General features: G+C 48.3%; 1 protein-coding gene across 4 annotated transcripts; it reads left to right on the top strand.

The window, feature by feature from the left end:
* The first annotated feature begins 1,573 nt into the window (after window positions 1-1,573).
* Window positions 1,574-20,633, top strand: ZNF304 (zinc finger protein 304). 4 transcript variants are annotated; one of them, XR_006385554.1, is made up of 4 exons: window positions 1,574-1,959; window positions 3,980-4,106; window positions 6,149-8,103; window positions 20,615-20,633. XR_006385554.1 is itself a non-coding variant. In XM_044257498.1 (3 exons), exons 1-3 carry the CDS (start codon window positions 1,945-1,947, stop codon window positions 7,969-7,971), a joined length of 1,965 nt encoding a protein of 654 aa, XP_044113433.1. In that variant the 5' UTR covers window positions 1,574-1,944; the 3' UTR covers window positions 7,972-10,275. The 4 variants fall into 4 exon arrangements, 1 of the variants encoding a protein (XP_044113433.1); XR_006385553.1 differs by lacking the exon at window positions 20,615-20,633 and adding an exon at window positions 18,321-18,431; XR_006385552.1 differs by lacking the exon at window positions 20,615-20,633 and adding an exon at window positions 18,321-18,431 and having other exon boundaries at window positions 6,149-8,461.
* Window positions 20,634-20,894: the final 261 nt, after the last annotated feature.

The following is a 20,894-nucleotide window of genomic DNA, read 5'->3' as shown; positions in this document are numbered from 1 at the left end:
ACTTATCATCTCATTTCCCACGATATAGGTTGTACTATTTTCCCATTTTAGTCATTAAATTTGGGGGGGGTAGTCATGACTGTAAAGTTTTTCCAGCGAGATAAACACACCAGGCGAGGTAGGCACAAGGCAATTATTAAAAGCACTCTCTGGCGAAGTTTCAGGGCTCAGAAAGAGGGGAGCCAGGAAAGTTTCGCCGGGAGGAGGTGGGCACCCTCGGGCGAGGTTCCGCAACTCTGGAAAGCAGAGTGGGGAAAGTCGCAACGGAGGCAGGGAGAAGAGGGCTTTTAAGGGGTCTCGAGTTTGCCTTATTTGGATTTTTCGCCTGCTTGTCGGGGTCCCATTGGTCCACTGGAGCCCGGAGCAGGGCTCTCAGATTCCCGCTTGTCAGGGTCCCATTGGTCCAAGGCGGCCTGGAGCTGGGGGGGGGGGGGGGGGACCCTGCTTGGGTCTTTGTTCTCCTGTTGGAGCTCAGGTTTTGTGGCGGGAACTTTCACCATCTTAAGTAGCCCTTTCTTTCTGCCAGCCCAACAATGACTTTTTTTTTTTTTAAGATTTTTTATTTTATTTATTTGAGAGAGAGAGACAGTGAGAGAGAGAATGAGCGAGGAGAAGGTCAGAGAGCGAAGCAGACTCCCCATGGAGCTGGGAGCCCGATGTGGGACTCGATCCCGGGACTCCAGGATCACGCCCTGAGCCGGAGGCAGTCGTCCAACCAACTGCGCCACCCAAGCGTCCCCCAACAATGACTTTTTAAAAAGATCTTATTTATTTGACACAGAGAAAGAGCACAAGCAGGCGGAGCAGCAGGCAGAGGGAGAAGCAGGCTCTTCACGGAGCAGGGAGCCCAATGTGGGATGGATCCCAGAACCCTGGGATCATGATGTGAGCTGAAGATGGATGCTTAGCTTAACCGACTGAGCCACCCGGGTGCCGGGTCAAGACTTGTTTCAAGAGAGTTCGGGTTCTCAAGCTTAAACCAGAGCCCCGCCCCCAGTGTCTACTGTGTCGTAGGTTGGGTCAGAGAACTCTGATTCTCATTAAGTTCACAGGTGATGATGATACTGCCTGTCTGGGGCTTACATTTGGGGATCAACGAATTAGGGAACATTTAATGATCCTACACAAAGGCCCCACAAGCGAGGCAGTTTCATTATTCAATTTAAACCTCAGTCCCCAAAGCTCAGAGAGGTGAAGCAGGTCCCCCAGGATTAAAGACTGAACCGCGTGCAGGAGATCTCTGAGTAGGTGGCTTCGTCCCAGGTGACCACAGAAATATGGATGCGTCCCCTTTAAGAGGAGCTTGGGCACTTCCGGACAGTATTCCTCCCTTATCTTTCTTCTCCCGGGGTCTTTGCTGCTGCCTGGAAAAACCCGGAAAAGGACCCCTGCCTCGGTGGGTGCAGGGTACCAACTACATTACCCAGAAATCTGTGCTCGCCGCATCGACGCCGCGCCTATGACTGCCCGGAAAAGATGCGTTGCCCGTCGCCCGGCGCGGCTGAGGAGGGACTTCCGGCGCCGCCATCGTGACGTATTTTGCTTGTGCCGGCACTATCCGGCCCGGTGGTAAAGGCTCCGGGACCCCAGCGGGTCCGCTTCCCACGCGGCTCTTCGGAACCGAGGAAGGAAGGACGATAATACGTGCCTTTGTTGCCCTCCATGAGCGCCGTCGTGGGGCCCGCTGCCTTGCGCGCAAGTGTCCCCTGGAGCTGCGCCCTTCCCGAGGCCTTCGCGTCCGTGCTCTGTCCCCGTACGCCCCCGGCCGCGGCGCCCTAAGCCTGTGCGCACCTTCACTCAGGGGCGACGGGCTCGGAGGGCGGCCCGAGGTCTCCCTGCCTAGTGGACCTCCGGGGTTCTGGCTGAGCCCTCAGGGCCTGCTCGGTTTGCCCGCTTCTCACGACCCGGTTCTGTTAGCGGGATCCGGTGGCGGCCCTGGCGCTGATGGACGGGGCTCAGGTGAGCAGAGGGTTCCTCAGGCCCTCACCGACTCGGATGTAGGGGGTGGCGTGTTCAAGGACCCTCCTCGCTTTGCCCTCAGCGCTTCCTGCTGTCGAGCGTGAAGGCGGCGAAGGGCGGTCACTTCCGGCAGGTATGTGGCGGGGTCCCTGGTGCCCGCGTGGATGGGGTGAGTTGTGCAAGGGTTTCCAAGGTGCAGGAGCCAGCTGGCACAAATATTTGGGGTGGAGATGAATTCGGAGTGTCCCAGGAACCGGAGGTCCCTGTGACATCTGGTGAGGACACACAGCGGGTGGTCAGGCGTCGGGCCTGGAATGGCCGCCGGAGGAGCTCGGCTTGTGTTCTGATGGTAGTGGGAGCCATGGAAGATTCGGAACAAAGACGGAGGTGGCCTGGCTCAGGTGTTAACAGACTCCGTCTGGCTGCAGAGTGGAAAGTGGGGGGACATTGGTCTGGGCAGGAAGACCAGAGTGGAGCTTACCTCAGTAGACCGGGTGAGTTTTAAATGGTGGGTGGACCAGAGTGGGGGCAGTGGAGCTTAGGGAAGTGTAGGAGTTTAGTATCTACTTTTAAAGTAGGGCCCATTAGGCGTTCTGATGAGACATAGTGATACTCCCGGACTCTTTACTTTTGCCTCTGTCTGCATTGGCGTCTGGGCACCCGAAGCTGGGGGTGTGGGGGTGGGGGGTGGTCATTTCTAGCCCAGCGATCTGAATCCCGGCTGAGTGTTATGTAGAGAGGTTCCTACTTCTGGCAGCCAGTTGGATGAGGACCGAGGGGCGTATTGGGCCGGGAACAGCGTTGTGCAAATCCTGGGAGGTAAGATTGAGTTGGGTGTCCTCAAGGAACTGCAGATCTTGAGGGTCAGATCTTGAGTAGGGTCAGAAGGCAGGCAGGCAGGCATGGCAGGCTGAGGAGCTGGGCCTCATTCTGAGGGTGCTGAAAGGCATGGGAGATTTGGAGCAGTAGAGAGAGGTGACCTGACTCAGATTTTAATGGATCTCCTTCAGCTACTCTCTGGCTGAGAACAGAGCCGTGGGTGTGAGGGGGCACCTGCCGCAATAGTCTGTGAGTGTTGATGGTGACTGGCCCAGAGAGGTGGCTGAGGAGGGGAGACACGTTGGTGGATTTTGTATCGGTGTGAAGGGTGAATGAGAGAAAGGGATGAGTTGTGGGTGACCCTGGGGGGGGTTGTCTGTTTTGTTTTGTTTTGTTTTCCTTACTGGTTGAGTGATGGAAATGTCATCACCTGAGATAGGGAAGCTGGGAGCAGGAGTAATTGTCTGGGGTTCTGTTGGGAGGTGGGTTTTTCTCATGTTTAGTTTGAAAAGTCCCAGAAATTCCTTAGTTGACACATTGGGCTGGATGCAGGTTTTTCATACTGGCAGAGGTACTGGTTGCAGAAGCTGCAAAGGTGGTGGCCAGTATGTGGAAGGGGGTGGAGCTGTGAATTACATTTAGGAGGGAGTATCTCTAGGTCGTGGCAGCAGTGCAGTTAATAACAAGAAAGTTGAAACTTGGGACCAAGGACTGGGTCTCTTGCTTAGGCGCTGGGTGACAGTGGTGCCTGTAACAAAGATACAAGAGCACTCTCCCCGGGGTTGTGCCCTGTAGGTGCATATGTTGTGGGCCGGAAGACTGGTGGTTGTGATGGCGGTTCCAGCTGGGAAGAAGGAGTGGTTCAAAGAATGGTGTACGTGTTGGGAGAAGTGTGAACAGATGGCCTCAAGGTTGTGTCTGGGAGGCATGGTCTGGAGGACAGCAGGAGAACTGGCTAGCCAGAGAGTTGGTGCCCTTCCTGGCAGACCCACATCTTACACGGTGTCTGTCTGCCCACCTGCCTGGCTCTGGGTGGCTTGCAGTGATCAGACAGGAGGGGAGAGCAGGCACTGGTGGCACCAAAACCTGCTATCTCGTGTGAGGTGGGAGGCCAAGAGGAGAGGCACCGGGGGTGGTTGTGTGAGTAGATCCACTGGGGGCCCCTGCTGCCTGTGGGCTCAACTGTCCCCCCTTGTGACAGGGCTGTGTGACCTTCGAGGATGTGTTCGTGTACTTCTCCCGGGAGGAGTGGGAGCTCCTTGAGGAAGCCCAGAGACTCCTGTATCGTGATGTGATGCTGGAGAACTTCACACTTGTGGCCTCGCTGGGTAAGTCCCTGCTTTGTCTATTGGTATATGGCAAATTACCCCGAAATTTACTGGCTTAAAACAGTAAACATTCATTGTTTGAGTATCGGGAACCTGGTCACAACTTACCTGGGCACTTTTTGCTAGACTCATGCCATTTCAGTCAAGCTGTCAGCCAGGGCTCTGTTCTCATCTGAAGGCCAGTCAAGAAGAATCCACTTACAAATCCAGTCATGTGGTTGTTTGCAAGATTTAGTTTCTTGTGTTTTGTTGCACTGTGGGAATTAGTTCCTCTCTGGCTTGGCCAGTGGCCTAAGTTCCTTGTCATGTTGGCCTTTCTGTAGTATAGCTCCTAACAGGGAGGTTGCCTTCCCTCTGAACTAGTGAGTCAGAGCGAATGCCCAGAATGGAATCTCACCTTTTTCTTTTTCTCTTTTTTTTTTTTTTAAAGATTTTATTTATTCATTTGACAGAGATCACAAGTAGGCAGAGAGGCAGGCAGAGAGAGAGAGGAGGAAGCAGGCTCCCCGCTGAGCAGGGAGCCCGATGCGGGACTCGATCCCAGAACCCTGGGATCATGACCTGAGCCAAAAGCAGAGGCTTTAACCCACTGAGCCACCCAGGTGCCCCAGGAATCTGACCTTTTTCTAACCTGACCTTGAAAGTGACATCCCATTGTCCTAAGAGATGGGTCAGGCAGTCCTGCCTACAGGCAGAGGATGAGGCTTGCACAAGGGCAGCTGAGCGGGAAGTGGACATTCTCGGGGCCATCTTAGAGGCTGCCTTCCACGGGTCCTCTTGTTCCCCCCAGTGTCCCCCGGTTTGGTTATTCCCTGTTCCCTAGAGCCAACTCAGTGACTCTTCTCCCTCCCTTCTTTGGTTCCCAGAGTAGGGAGGGCTGTGGGTGCCAGGGCTGTGCATGCCAGGGCTGGGATGTGTGCAGTGTCCCCTCGCTTGCAGAGCAGATCCAGCACTTTCTGCCCAAAGTCTGGCAGGAGTGGGTTCGGGGCTCGCGGCATTTTCAGTCTGTTCAACAGGTTCGGCGTGGCTTATGCACTGCCTGGCCACGTAACTGTCTGGATCCATGGTGCCTCGGTGTCCCAGCTGCTGGCCCTTGTCACGTAGTCGACATTCCTGTGGCCTGAGCACTCCAGGAGTTACAGAAGCTGTCATGGTCATTGCTCATGAATGTCTCGGGCTGTTCTGCTTCGAGGTTCTGTTCTTTAACACTGAATTTTCTTCTCTGTGTGGGGGGTCTTCCTGGGCCATTCATCTGCCCTGTGTTTTCTTGACAACTTTACATCCTATGTAGTGGCCCAGTTGGAGAGGGGCAGAAAGCCCTCTGTGTCTGACATCACTCCAGCTGCAGGGAGAGAGACCCAGAGGGGCCTGGCCCAGCAGAATGGGAGCTGGAGGAGTGGCGCATTAGTACTGGGTTCAGATCATACGTTCAGCCTACTTTGTGTTCACTGATGGTTTTTTGTTGTTGTTTTGTTTTGTTTTGTTTTGCCAAGGCCTATAGCGGTATTCCATTTCTGCCTTTCCTTCCCCATTCTTGGCACTTTGTCCACTTGTAATTCTCTTCTGTCTTCCATCTCTTGACTCTTTCCTCCCTTCTCTGTCTTCTGTGTCTCATTCGTTCTTCTCTGCTCTGCAGCGCCAGCTACTTCAATGTGCAAGGAGTTGTACAGTGATCCTTACATAGTCCTTAAGAACCAGCTGCTTATTCACAGTCAGATTTTCCTGGCCTGGACATGTCTTTCTGCGCAGAGCTCAGCTGGCACTGGCAGCCAAGGCCCTACTCCCTGGAGGAGTGAGCCGGACTCCCCTCCTCTGTGTGCTGTGTGCAGTACTACCGTTGTCTCTACCCACCTATTCTCCTTACTGTGACCTTCAGAGGCCTGGTACTTCCAGTGGGCCTTTCCTCACCCTGATCCTGGCTCCCTGGTCCCACCAGAAAGCCAGTGCTCTCATTCTTTGGCATTTCACATACACGTAAGTGAGGGGGCTGCTGCTGTCCACTAAAGTCAGTGTGTACCTCACCAGCATCTTCTTGCTTTCAGGTTGTTGGCGTGAAACAGATAATGAGGAGACTCTTTCTGAGCGGAGCATTTCTGTGGGAGTGTCGCAGCTCGGGACTCCCGAGTCGGGTGCATTTATCCAGAAAGCCCACCCATGTGAGGTGGGTGACCCACTCTTAAAAGACATCTTGCACTTGGCTCAACACCAGGGATCACAGCCCTTGCAGAGACTGTACGCACGTGGCCCATGTGAGAGAGGATTCTCATTCAGTGCAGACTTTCACCAGCACCACAAGCGATACAGTGAAGAGGATCTCTTCAGAGCGGATGCTGGTGGGGCCTCACACGGGAAGAACTGTGCAGCCCACATGTTATGGAGACCCCTTACTTGCAAGGAGGAAGGGATGGACTTGCTGGACAGCTCTGATCTCTTCCATTGCCAGACCGCTGGCAGTGGGATGATTCCACACAACAGGACCAAGTTCATGGCAACTTTCCCACACAGCACCAGTCTTGGCCCACACCAGGGAGACCAGGATGGACTGGTGCTTTTCAGTTGCACTGACAGTGCGAAGAGCTTCCTGAATACCTTTACTCTCCGTGACAACCAGCTAATTCATACTGAAGTAAGACCCTGTAGATGCCAACCGTCTGGGAATCTCTCCAAGGAGAAATCAGCACTTATTAATCACAGGAAAGTTCACAGTGGAGAAATATCACATGTGTGTAAAGAGTGTGGGAAGGGTTTCGTTCACTCGTCTCACTTAAAAATGCACCAGAAATTTCACGCTGGAAAAAGACATTACACATGCAGTGAGTGCGGGAAAGCCTTCAGTCGGAAAGACACACTTGTTCAGCACCAGAGAGTTCACACTGGAGAAAGGTCTTACGACTGCAGTGAGTGTGGAAAGGCCTACAGCAGAAGTTCCCACCTTGTTCAACACCAGAGAATTCACACTGGCGAAAGGCCTTATAAGTGCAGTGAGTGTGGAAAAGCCTTCAGCCGCAAAGACACACTTGTGCAGCACCAGAGATTTCACACGGGAGAGAGACCTTATGAGTGCAGCGAATGTGGGAAATTCTTTAGCCAGAGCTCCCACCTTATTGAGCACTGGCGGATTCACACTGGAGCAAGGCCTTACGAGTGCATTGAATGTGGAAAGTTCTTTAGCCATAACTCGAGCCTCATTAAACATCGTAGGGTGCACACAGGAGCAAGGTCTTACGTGTGCAGCAAATGTGGGAAAGCTTTCAGCTGCAAAGACACTCTTGTTCAGCACCAGATAATTCACACCGGTGCAAGGCCTTATGAGTGCAGCGAGTGTGGGAAAGCCTTCAGCCGTAAAGACACTCTTGTGCAACACCAGAAAATCCACACTGGAGAAAGGCCTTATGAGTGTGGTGAATGTGGGAAATTTTTTAGCCATAGCTCCAACCTTATTGTACACCAGAGAATTCACACTGGAGCGAAGCCTTATGAGTGCAGTGAATGCGGAAAATGCTTTAGCCACAATTCCAGCCTCATTCTACACCAGAGAGTTCACACTGGCGCAAGGCCTTATGTGTGCAGTGAATGTGGGAAAGCCTACATTAGTAGCTCCCACCTTGTTCAGCACAAGAAGGTTCACACTGGAGCAAGACCTTATGAATGCAGCGAATGTGGGAAGTTCTTTAGCCGAAACTCTAGCCTCATTCTACATCAGCGGGTTCACACTGGGGAAAAGCCATACGTGTGCAGCGAATGTGGGAAAGCCTACAGTAGAAGTTCCCATCTTGTTCGGCACCAGAAAGTTCACACTGGAGAAAAGTCTTATGAGTGTGGCAGTTTTGGTGGTCCTTTAGCTACATCTCTTAAACTTGTTTAGTTCCAGAAAGCTCACAATAGAGAAAGGCCTTATGAATGTAGAAAATGTTCCATCTCCTTGTTCAACCTGACAGAATTCACACCAGAGAAAATATCTGCAAGTACCCTTTGTGAGGGAACCAGCAGCCAGCAGGTGAGCCTCGTCCATTCGTACAGGTATCATGGGGACAGTCCCAGTCAGGACTGCATAGATGGGAAGCTTTCATGAGGTGCTTTGCACTTTCTGAACCATCCAGGGCTCTTGACAGAGTTCTGTCACCACCAGTGCCTGTGGCAGAAGCCATCTAATTGCTCCCAGCTGTCCAAGGTCCCACAGTGTGTTGTCAGTCACTCCTGTTCTCTGGAGGGAATCATGAGTGTTCTGAGCCCAGTGAGGCCCTCACTTCCTCCTCCATAACTGGATTCTGAGTGGACATGATCCTGCTCTGGCCAGAAGGATCTGAACTGGAGTCTGCTGGGATTTCCAGACAAGATTTCTCTTCATGAACAAGGTTGACTGTAAATATAACCACCACAAACTCATTTGTCTTCTTCTAAGTCACTCAACTTTAGAACTGCTTGCCTCATGCTGGTCTGATCTGTGCAGTGACACAGGCCTGCTGTGGCAGTCTTTACCGTTGTGTGTGTGGTGGGGTCTGTTTGCTGTGTGTAGTGGATTAAGAAAAAGTTGGGTTCTTCCACCGTGAAGGGAAGAGCACCTCTTGTCTGCACCAACTTCATGTGCCTCAGAAGGGTTAGCAGGATGGCAGAGAACAGCTCTCAGTCTAGCTAGCCTAATTTGTATTGTGCTCAAGGCTTGCTAGAAAAAAGCAAAGCACTTTGTGTGCCTCAGTATATGGTCTGGAAGGCAAGATTTCCTGGGAGTCCAGAGTTCATTTCTGAGGAGGGCATAGTTGATGTGAAGATCTCCAGTGCTTCTGGAAACATGAATTGGGTCTCTTGTTCCTAGGGAATGTCCCATATTCCCCAGCACTTCTGAGGGATTTCTGTCTCCTAGATCTGCATAGGAGCCAGTCCCTGATGTTCAGAATCCCCTAGGCAAGTGTCACTGACTGGAAGGCCCACAGGGCAAGGCGGGGCTCATAATTGGTACAGAAACACTGAGATAGTGGAGTGGGGCTGAATGTGGCCAATGAGAGGCTAAGTGTCTCTTCTAGCAGAGGCATCTGCAGATGTCCCTGTGATTTTTGTGGGATGAGAATGTAGAAATTCTCTGGACCCTCAGACATCTGTATCTCCTGTGGCCAGGACCACTCTCAGTGTTTAAAGGTTTGTGGATTCCTGTATCTGCCTGGGCTGTTGGTGTTGTGGCCATCACTACACAGTCAGAAACCTCAGCATGGACAAAAGAGAGATCCAAGGGTAGGGCTTCTCTGACCCGGCTAGAATTGCTAGTGACCGGAGAGGACGTGGATTGCGTTGCTCTCTGGTTTTTGCTGACATTCAGGCGGGGTTCATCCTCCTAAATTGGGAGAGGGATGTGGGAGAACCAAGACAGCTGGCAGATGGGACTTTCTAAGAGCGATGGTAAATAGGGACTTGATGGGCAATACTTAGTTCTCAAAAACATCATTGCAGTGTGATTGACATGAAATGAACTGCACACATGAAAATGTGAAATGTGCCATGTTTCAGCATGTGTATATGCCTGTGAAACCATAACCACAGTGAATATAATGAATGTATTCGACACAACCAGAAGCTTCCTTGTGTCCCTTTATAATCCTTTTATCTCAGTCTTTCTAATACCCTTTCCCATAATTCATGAACAACAAGCATTTTCTAGAATTTTTGTGTGGACAGAATCATTCAGTATATACACTGGGGGGAGTGGGGGCTGTAGCCCTTCTCACCATCCATAGCAGTTTAGAGATTACTGCGTCTCATCGCCTGTCTCCGTAGGTCGTTCACTTGTGCTGTGGAGGGTTTCTCCGTTATATGCAAAGGCCACCCCTGTTTCTCGTCCATTCAGCTGTCAGTGGATGCTTGGGTTGTTCCCGGTGTGGGACTGTTCCAAAGAAAGCTGCTCTGAAGATCTCTGTGCAAGTTACCACTTGATAACATGTCGCTATATGAATGTGCCAGGTTGTCTCTCTTTTCACCCACTGAGGGACATCCTGGCTGCTTCCAAGTTTGGCACTTAGGAGTAAACCTGCAGTGTACATTGTGTGTAGGTTTTGTGTTGATTTAAGTTTTCATCTCTTGGGTTCTAGCCAAGGAGTGTGATTTACTGGATTATGTAATAAGAGTATGTTTAGATTTGTAAGAAACTTTTTTTTTTTAAAGATTTTATTTATTTGAGAGAGAGCGCACAGTGGGGGGAAGGGCAGAGGGAGAAGCAGACCCCCCACTGAGCAGGAAGCCTGATGTGGTCTTGACTCCAGGACCCTGGCTTCCTGACCTGAGCCGAAGGCAGATGCTTAACCAACTGAGCCACCCTGGTGCCCCTGTAAGAAACTGTCTTGCACAGTGGCGGTACATTTCGCATTCCCACCAGCAGTGAATGAGAGTTTCTGTTGCTCCCCATCCGCATCAGCATTTGGTTGGTGTCAGTGTTTTGGAATTCGGCCATTGTGATAGGTGTGTAATGGTAGGTCATTGTTGCTTTAATTTGAAATTCCCTAACGGCAAGTGAGTATCATTTTTGTATTCATATTTCATATCAAACTGTCTTTTGCAGAGCAGAATTTTAATTTTAGTCAAGTTCAAATCACCCAGTTTTTCTCAAGGATTGTATTTGGTGTTGTATATAAAGCATTGCCAAATCCAAGGTCACCTGCATTTTGTTCAATGTTACCATCTCGGTGTTCTGTAGTTTTGTGTTTTGCATTTAGGTCTGTTATCCATTTTGAGAAAATATTTGTGCAAGTATAAATTCTATATCTAGATCATAATTGGGGTGCCTGGGTGGCTCAGTGGGTTAAGCCGTTGCCTTCGGCTCAGGTCATGATCTCAGGGTCCTGGGATCGAGTCCCGCATCGGGCTCTCGGCTCAGCAGGGAGCCTGCTTCCCTTACTCTCTCTCCGCCTTCCTCTCTACCTACTTGTGATCTCTCTCTGTCAAATAAATAAAATCTTTTAAAAAAAATTCTATATCTTGGGGCGCCTGGGAGGCTCAGTGGGTTGAGCCGCTGCCTTCGGCTCAGGTCATGATCTCAGGGTCCTGGGATCGAGTCCCGCATCGGGCTCTCTGCTCAGCAGGGAGCCTGCTTCCTCCTCTCTCTCTCTCTGCCTGCCTCTCTGCCTACTTGTGATCTCTCTCTGTCAAATAAATAAATAAAATCTTAAAAAAAAATAAATTAATTAAAAAAAATTAAAAAAAAATTCTATATCTAGATCATAATTTTAAAAAGATTTGGGGCGCCAGGGTGGCTCAGTGGGGTAAAGCCTCTGCCTTCAGCTCAGGTTGTGATCCCAGGGTCCTGGGATCGAGCCTCGTGTTGGGCTCTCTGCTCACCAGGGAGCCTGCTTTCTCCTCTCTCTCCGCCTGCCTCTCTGACTACTTGTAATCTCTGTCTGTCAAATAAATAAATAAAAAATATTTAAAAAAAAAAAGATTTTATTTATCTGAGAGAGAATACACAAGCCAGGAGAGGAGTAGAGTAGAAGCGGACTCTCCGATGAGCAGGGCATCTGATGTCGGGCTCAATCCCAGGACCCTGAGATAATGACCTGTGACAAAGGCAGGTGCTTACTCCTTAATCTACTGAGCCTTCCAGGTGTTCCTAGATCAATTTTTTTTTTTTCTTAAACATGAAGATGTTCACTAGTTCAAGCACCATTTGGTGAAAAAACTGTCTCTACTGAATTGCCTTTGCTCCTTTGTCAACAGCCAGTTGCCTGTTTCTGCTGATCTGTTCTTAGACTCTGTTCCAGATTTTTCCATCAATTGAAATAATCCTGTGGATGTGGGGTGGGCTTTGGTTGGGGGGTAATTATATGGTATAACCCATTAGTTGATCTTCAGATGTAAAACTAATCTTGCATTTCCTGGGACAAATCCCACTTGGTCATGATTTATGCTCCTTTGTGTGTGTTGCCAAGTCAGTTTTCTGATACTTTGTTAGTGTATTTTGTATCTGTATTGATGAGAGAGAACAGTTTTGTAGATTTTTTTTTTAAGATTTTATTTATTTATTTGACACACACAGAGAGAGAACACAAGTAGAGAGGCAGGCAGAGAGAGTGGGGGAAGCAGGCTCCCCGCTGACCAGAGAGCCCGATGTAGGGCTCCGTCCCAGGACCCTGAGACCATGACCTGAGCAGAAGGCAGGGGCTTAACCCACTGAGCCCCCCTGGTTTTGTAGATTTCTTGTGCTGTCTTTGTGTGACTTTGCTATCAGAGGGATCCTGATCTCATAGAAAAAATTGGGAGTGTTTCCTCCTTTATTTTCTGGAAGGATGGAAGAGTCTTTGAAAGATTAGTGATGGATTTCCTTAAATATTTGCTAGATTTCCTTAGTGAAGGCTCTTGACCTTAGAATTTTCTTGTGGGAAGGCTTTCAATAAATTTTTAGTTAAAATTTGCTTAATGTAGTACTAAGTAGATTTTGTACTTGTGTCAGTTTTGGATAATTGGTGTCCTTTAAGGAATTTTTCCATTTCAACCAAATTGTCCAATTTGGGAAGACAAAGACTTTTTAATATTCCATTTTGATACTTTTATTTTTTTAGGGTGAGTAGTGTCTTTATTCCTGTTTTTGTTAACTTGTTTTCTTTGCCTACCTCACATTTTGTCAATTTTGTTGATCTTTTTGAAAGAACTAATTTTTAAGTTCATGGTTTTTTTAGTTGCAGCATGATTGGCATACAATATATAAGTCTCAGGTGTACAACCTGCTTCAGTATTCGTGTACATGACAGAATGGTCCCCACAGTGGTTAGCATACCAGAAATGGTGGTGTTACAGTATTACTGAGCTGCTCTGCCCATGACATCCCTGTGCCTTCTTTCACAATGGGAAGATCGTCCCTCTTGGTCCTCTTTGGCTTTTTCATCTACCCCCATCCCCCTTCCCTTGAGCAACCATCCTTCTCTGTATCTGTGAGGCTGTTTCTGTTTCATTTGTTCTTTTTTTTTTTTTTTTTTTTTTTTTTGCATTTTAGATTCCACATGTAAGTGAAGTCGTACGGTATTTGTCTTTGTGTGATTTATTTCACTTAGCATCATACTGTCTGGGTCCATCCACATCTCAAATGGCAGTATTTCATTCTTTTTTATAGCTGAGTCATAAACCACTGTATATATCGCTAGGTAGATAGATAGTTATATAGAGAGAGAACTAAATAGATATGTAACTCCACACACATACCACACCTTTATCCATCTGCTTATCATTGGACATCCCAGTTGCCTCCATGTCGTGGCTGTTGTAATGTTGTGATGACATAGGCGCACATACGGCTTTTTGGATATATGTTTTTGAATGTGTCCTTGGTGCTTCACTTTCTTCAGATAAATGCCTAGAAGTGGGATTTCCAGATCATTTCATATAGTTTCATATGTTTTCCATAGTGGCTGCACTGATTTACATTCCCACCCATGGTACATAACTGTTCCCTTTTCTCCACATCCTTGCTGATACCAACTTCTCATCTTTTTGATAAGGGCTATTCTGACAAGTGTGAGGTGACGCCTCATTATGGCTTGGATTTGGATTTCCCTGATGCTGGTGTTGAACAACTTTTTATGTGCCTGCTGTTCATCTGTGAGTCGTCTTTGGGAAAGATGTTCAGGTCCTCTGCCTATTTTTGAGTAGATTTTTATATTGAATTTCTGAGTTCTTCGTATATTTTTTTATGTTAGCCCCTTATCAGATGTGTAATTTTGTGAGTATCTTCTCCCATTCAGTGGTTCACCTTTTCGTTGTTGATCATTTGCTTGCTGTGCAGAAGCTTTTCCTTTGGTGTCCCATTTGTGTTTTTGCTTTTGTTGTCCTTACCTGAGGAGACATCCAAAAACATATACCCAAAAATATACTGCCTGTGTTTTCTGGGAATTTTATACTTCCAGGTCTTATATTTAAGTCTTTAGCTCATTCTGAGTTCAGTTTTGTATATGGTATAATAAAGTGACCCAATTTCATTGTTTTTCATGTAGCTGTCCAGTTTTCCCAACACTGTTTATTCAATATGGTATCTGCTCTTCATTCTGTATTCTTGTCTTTTTGTCATAGATTAATTGACCATGTAAATGTGGGTTTATTTGTGGGGTTTCTGTTCTGTCACGTTGTTCTGTGTCTGTTGCTGTGTCAGTACCAGACTATTTTGATTGCTATAGATAGGTAGTATAGTTTGAAATCTGGGAGCCTGGTATCCCAGCTTTGTTCTTCTTCCTTAGGATTCCTTTGACTGTTTGGGGTCCTTTGTGGTTTCATGCAAATTTTAGGATTATTCTGTGACAGATACCATTGGTATTTTGGTAGAGATTGCATTGAATTTGTAGATTGCCTTGGGTAGTATGGACATTTTAAATGTTAATTTTTCTAATCCATGAGTGTGGATTATCTTTCCATTTGTTTGTGTTGTCTTTAATTTCTTTCATCATAGTCTTGGTAGTTTTTAGAGGACAGACTTTTCACCTTGGTTAAATTTATTACTTGATATTTTATTCTTTTTGATGCAGTTGTAAATGGGATTATTTTCTTAATTTTTCTTTCAGATAGTTTGTTATTAGTGTATGCAAATGCAACAGATTTCTATATATTGATTATGTATCCTGCAAATTTACTGAATTCATTTATTAGTTCCAGTAGTTTTTGGGTGGAGGTTTTAAGGTTTTATATGTGCAGTCGTCATCTGTGACTAGTGACACTTTCACTTCTTTCCAATTTGCATGCCTCTTCTTTCTTTCTTCTTGTTCATTTGCTGTGGCCAGGACTTCCAATACTGATCTAATTAAAGTGGCAAGACTGGCTTCCTTGCCTTGTGCCTGATCTTAGAGCAAAAGCTTTCAGCTTTTCACTGTTAAGTATGATGTTAGCTGTGGGTTTGTCGTATATGGCCTTTATTCTATTGAAGTACATTTCTTCTATATTCACCTTTTTTTAGAGTTTTCGTCATAAATGGATATTGAATTTTGTCACATGCTTTTTCTGCACCTATTGAGATGATCATATAGTTTTTATACCTTATTTTGTTAATGTGGTGTATCATATTGATTGATTGGTTAATGTTGAACCCTCCTTGCATCCCTAGAATAAATCCCGCTTGATCATGGTCTATGATCCTTTTAATGTATTGTTGAATTCAGTTTGCTAATATTTTTTTTAAATATTTTATTTATTTATTTGACAGACAGAGATTACAAGTAGGCAGAGAGGCAGTCAGAGAGAGGAGGAAGCAGGCTCCCTGCTGAGCAGAGAGCCCGATTCGGGGCTCGATCCTAGGACCCTGGGATCATTACCTGAGCTGAAGGCAGAGGCTTTAACCCACTGAGCCACCCAGGCGCCCCCGGTTTGCTAATATCTTGTTGAAGTCTTTTCCATGCGTGATCGTCAGGGATACTGGCCTGTAATTGTCTTTCTGGTAGTGCTTTTGTGTGGTTTAGTTATCAAGTTTTGTGTGTGCATGTGTGTTTCTGTTTTCTAATTTCAGTAAGTTTTCTTTTCCTAATCTTTTTTTTTTTTTTAAAGATTTTATTTATTTATTTGACAGAGAGAGATCACAAGTAGGCAGAGAGGCAGGCAGAGAGAGAGGAGGAAGCAGGCTCCCCGCCGAGCAGAGAGCCCGACGCGGGACCCGATCCCAGGACCCCGAGATCATGACCCGAGCCGAAGGCAGCGGCCCAACCCACTGAGCCACCATCATTTTTCTTTCTTATCCTTGGTTTGGGATTAGTTTGGTCTCATTTTCTTTCTTTTTTTTTTAACATAGATGTTTAAGTTATTGACATCTGTCTTCATTTTAATAAGCTGTTTAAAGCTGTACATTTATCTCTAATCATTTTTTTTGCTGTGCCACATCGACTTTTTTTTTTTTTAAGATTTTATTTATTTATTTGACAGAGAGAAATCACAAGTAGATGGAGAGGCAGGCAGAGAGAGAGAGGGAAGCAGGCTCCCTGCTGAGCAGAGAGCCCGATGCGGGACTCGATCCCAGGACCCTGAGATCATGACCTGAGCCGAAGGCAGCGGCTTAACCCACTGAGCCACCCAGGCGCCCTGCCACATCGACTTTTATATTAACATTTTTACTTTTATCAAGCTCAACGTCTAAAAATTTTCTCCTGTTTCTCCATTTACACATAGAATCTTTGGTAGTATGTGGTTTAATAAAACCCTATTAAATTTTCAGGGCTGGTATCACAGAGCAGGAGGAATGCTCCTAATCATTCAGTCAGGGGCCCAGGTGTTAAAATTAAGGCTTGAAATAGAGAAAATGTATTTGTTATTTTAAATATATTACATTCTGAGAAAGAGACTGAGCAATGGTGTCAGGGTTTTTTTTGTGTGTGTGTGTGTGTTTTTAAAGATTTTATTTATTTGAGAGTCAGAGATCACAAGTAGGCAGAGAGGCAGGCAGAGAGAGAGAGGTGGAAGCAGGCTCCCTGCTGAGCGGAGGGCCCAATGCAGGGCTCGATCCCAGGACCCTGGGATCATGACCTGAGCCGAAGGCAGAGGCTTTAACCCACTGAGCTACCCAGGTACCCCATGGTGTCAGTTTTTAATGTAGAAAGAGTAACCCACTCTTATCAGGAATTGATTAGGATGACCATCGGTTAATTCATCTTGGTTATTAGGCACTTTTTCCTTCCTCAGAACACCCTCATTGACCTGCCTTAGGTGTTTTCTTTGTCTTGGTTTTTGTTTCATAAGATGGCACAATCCTTTTCCCAGTGTTCCTTCTATTTACAGTATCTAAGGGTATCTTTGTCAGTAAGTGGTTGGTTGGGAAGTGGGCCATTATCTGTTTGACCTGCAGGGACACAATTTAGAGTGGGTCCTGTCTTGTTTTTATTCTGGAGCCCTTTCAAAATGTGCTGCTATGTGCTAGAGTTCCTCTAAAGGGACTATTTATTATTCTAATTTCTGTAAGTGCTTATTGACCATTCACAGATCACTAAAGACACAACAGAACAACTTCCTTTTTTCCTTATCTTTCTGGCAACTCTGTAAGTATTGTGTGTTCCTCTCCCTACACAGGCCGTTACTGCATGATGTTTTCAGGTATTAAAAATAGTCACATTTTGGGACCAAACCAAGAATGAAGCCAAGGTTGTAGTCTCTGCCTCATTCTCTAACTCCCTAGACTCGGTGACTCTTGCTCAGACTTCACTGATCTTAACTCTCCCCCCACTTGTCACAGATATATTTCTCTAGAACGATTTTTGCTATTTTCCTGGAAAAACATTTTTAATAGCATTCAATAATACCAATTTCACAAGTGTTTTTCCAGAGATAATCTCCACTCTCTGTGCATTCACTGTTGCTGCAGTTACAGATGAAACAATAATCACTAATCAGCAAAGATATGAGACTATGGCTACTCAACTCTTATCTCAGGGATAGGATGTCCTCCTGTTGCACCTGGCCAAGTTGTCAGGAAGGCATACACTGTTAGGGTAGAAGATGGCATGTGAGAAGTCTTTTTTTCAGATAGGTTTCAGAGTTTTAAAGACATGGGACATATCTCAGATATTCAGTAATAAATATTATGTGAATTGAAATATTGTTCTCTAGGTTGGAACACCAACCTGACCACACAGTCAGGAGGAATGTTTTCAGTGGGAATCAGAGGCGCATCCTCACCCTTTCTAACTGCTTGAGGCCCTTCCTCCCTTCCACCCTCTTCTCCTCCCCTCCCCGTCTTCCCTCCCTCCCTATCTAGTTAGTTACTTAGCTGGTTGGTTAGGGCCAAAGGGAGAGAATCTCAAGCAGATTCTGTACGCTGAGCATGGATCTCCAGGCAAGGCTGGATCTCATAACCCTGAGATCAAGGCCGGAGTTGAAATCAAGAGCCCCACACTTAAAGGACTGAGCCACCCAGTCACCCATGGGAGTTTTTCTTTTCTTTCTTTTTTTTAGTTTTATTTATTTATTTGACAGAGAGAGAGAGATCTCAAGTAGAGAGGCAGGGGGAGAGGGGGTGGAAGCAGGCTCCCCGCTGAGCAGAGAGCCCAATATGGGGCTCGATCCTACGACCCTGGGATCATGACCTGAGCCCAAGGCAGAGGCGTAACCCACTGAGCCACCCAGGCGGCCCTTTGGAAGTTTTTCTTATGAAACTATTGGAGCCTGTAAAAAAGATTCTAAAGGGTCAGTATTCCGGTCTTTGGCAAGCAACAAGATAGCTGAGAGCTACTCGAGGCGGCGAGTAACGTCACGGTGTGCTGTGTCCCTTTCTGTGTGCAGGCTTTTGGAAATACGCTGCGATTCCCAGAACCTGGAACAAAAGGTGTCGGGAGGTTTCTGTGACGCCTGCCTATCGCCCCTTTAAGAACCAACAAAGCCCCGCCCCCTGCAGAACTCGGAACTCCATTTCTCAGAGCTCTCCGTACTTCGCCGAGCCTTTATCCTCTGGCAGGAACTACCTACGGCCTGCGTCTGCGCAGTAGCGGCGCGGAAACTACATTACCCAGAAGGCCGTGCGGCCACAGCGGCGGGGACAGCCCCCCCCACCAAGGTGTTCGTGCGTGCGCTTCGGGCGGGGGCGGGATTTCCGACGACGCCCTTGTAGTGTCCGGTTCTACTGTTGTTCTCGGGACCTTTCCTGGTTTAATGCGACCAGAGTCGTGACTGAAGTACACGGAAAGCGCGGGGAGAGGCGCTGTCCCCGCCGCGGAGGCCGCTGCGAGGCTCTCCTGTCTCCGCCCGGTCGCCCGCCGCTCCCCGCCTCACTTTTCCCGCCGGTCGTTGGCGGAGGCCGCGCCGATGAAGCCGGCTCGGTGGGTGCTGCGACCCCCGGCCCCCCAGCCGCCCGCCCCCCGCCCCGAGCGCTGCAGCCGGATGGAGGGGCGCCCGCGCAGCTCCCCGCAGCCGGGCCGGCGGGGTGGGAGCAGAGGGCGCCCCGGCGTACAGTCCCGGCTCCGTTGGTGCGGTGGGGCGTGGCGGGGGAGGGCCCGGCAGGTGCTCCTGAGTCGGGGCCGGGGGTGGGGGGAGGCGGGCCTCTCGCGGGTGTGGGGAGTGGAGGGCAAGGCGGAGTGCCGCCTGCAGTGGCGGCGTGGGCAGCCAGGTCCGCGGAAGGTCGGAAGGGGCGGGGATGGGAGAGGGCCCTGCACAGAGTCACAAGTTTAAGGCAGGGGAGCGCAGGATGGGGACCGGAGCGGAGACAGCGGAGGAGAGATGAGATCCTGCGTGGAGTCCACAACGGAACCCACGGGGTTTCAGGCCGCATTACACACACCTGTGAGTAGAGGTAGCGAGCGAAGGGCCATGTCCAGGCTTCTTGGCCTGAACATCTAAAGGGTGGAGGGTGGGGAGCGAGCCCAGGGAGCAGGAGGCGGGAGATCCTGTGTTTGGTTTTGGACTGGGCGATGCTGAGATACCGCGGATGGAGATACAGTACTCATACACATGAGTACTTGGAGGTAACAGGCTGGAGGACGAGAGGGGCTGAGCTGTCAGGCGAGCGGAGAGTGTGCACTGCGGCAGAGCAGGGCCTGAAGGCAAGATCAAGGAGCGAGTCCTGAGATGGTTATCGCTGATGGGCTCTGTGATGTCAGGAGGGCTGAGACAGAGCGTGTAGGGGATTCAGCATCCTTAATGCTCCGTGAAGGAGCGTACCTGACATATAAGGTGTTCTGGTCTGTGCCTAGAAAAGCATGCCTGGAGGCTGTAAGTTTGCTGGCCTGGGTGGGGATGGGTGTATGGACTCTCAGCCCTGCAGGTCAGCTGATCCCTGTGAGACCAAGGAATAGCCATATTTGGGGAGCAAATGGGTCCCAGACAGGGGCACTGTCTTCTCCTCCACCTCTGAGTGTCAGAGGAAGGAAGGAGAACTCCAGTAAAGGGGTCCTAGGAGCACCCTTCAGGGGATTACGTAGGAGGTGCGCTTGTTCGCAGAAGGGAAGGGAAGAGTAGCTGAGCTGCCTGCTCAGACTCTCCCTACAGCTGAGTGTGTGTTGTGCGTGAATGTATGAAACATTTATCGGTTAAGGCATCAGGTAACCAGTTGTCATCTCTATATGTACACATGAGGAGGCAACTAGAAGTTAATTCCTTCAATAAGGTAAACATGGCAATACTTAATAAAATTGCAAAATTAATTTATCTGTGGTATTTGCCAACCATAGAATGTTATATATCACATCTTCTGAAAAATTTAAACAGAAATAGTGCAGACCCATGATTTTAAAACCCTGTCCCTTTATTTGCACTGACAACATACAGAATTGCTAATCCCACGGATAACAGTGGCTGCCAAGTAGTGTATTAATCATGTTTAATACTGTTATCAGCTCTGTGAGGTGGGGACCACCGTTAACCCCATTTTTCAGGAAAGGAATTGAGGCTCAGGAGGCTCAGTCCCTCTGCAGTCACACAGCTGCAGGACGTGCATCGAAGGACACGACCCGGAAGTCAGAGGAGTTGAGAGCTTAGTGATCAGACCGAGATGACTGTGCTCCAGCGTGGGCAGGGGTGGTCCAGTTCAGTCTGTAGGATCCTATGATGGTTGCACCTTTCTCATGGCCTTCCTCTTCCCACAGGTTCCCATGGCGTTTGCAGAAATGCTTATGGACCCTGTACGGGTGAATGGAGGATGTGACGGACCTTCACGCACCCCAGTTGTCACCCTGATGGTTTTGCTACTCCCATAGAAAGAATGGTGGTATCCTGAGATTGTTCACCTGGACTTCTTCCTCCCTTGGGCCTAAAGTCTCTGTGGTTTCACCAAAGCTCAGGGTTTTGAACTGAGCCCTGGATCCTATGAAGTGTTGCCCATTTCTGGCAACTGACGGGGTGAGATGTGGAAGGGCGTCCTGAGCA

Source organism: Neovison vison, chromosome 7 (assembly GCF_020171115.1).
Source record: "Neovison vison isolate M4711 chromosome 7, ASM_NN_V1, whole genome shotgun sequence".
Lineage (NCBI taxonomy): Eukaryota > Metazoa > Chordata > Mammalia > Carnivora > Mustelidae > Neogale > Neogale vison.
The sequence above is the reverse complement of the archived record's forward strand: the minus strand, read 5'-3'. Positions and strand labels throughout refer to the sequence as shown.

Coding starts and splice junctions, on each gene's coding strand:
- ZNF304 (XM_044257498.1), top strand. Junction 4,107..6,148: donor CACACTTGTGGCCTCGCTGG/GTAAGTCCCTGC, acceptor TCTTGCTTTCAG/GTTGTTGGCGTGAAACAGAT.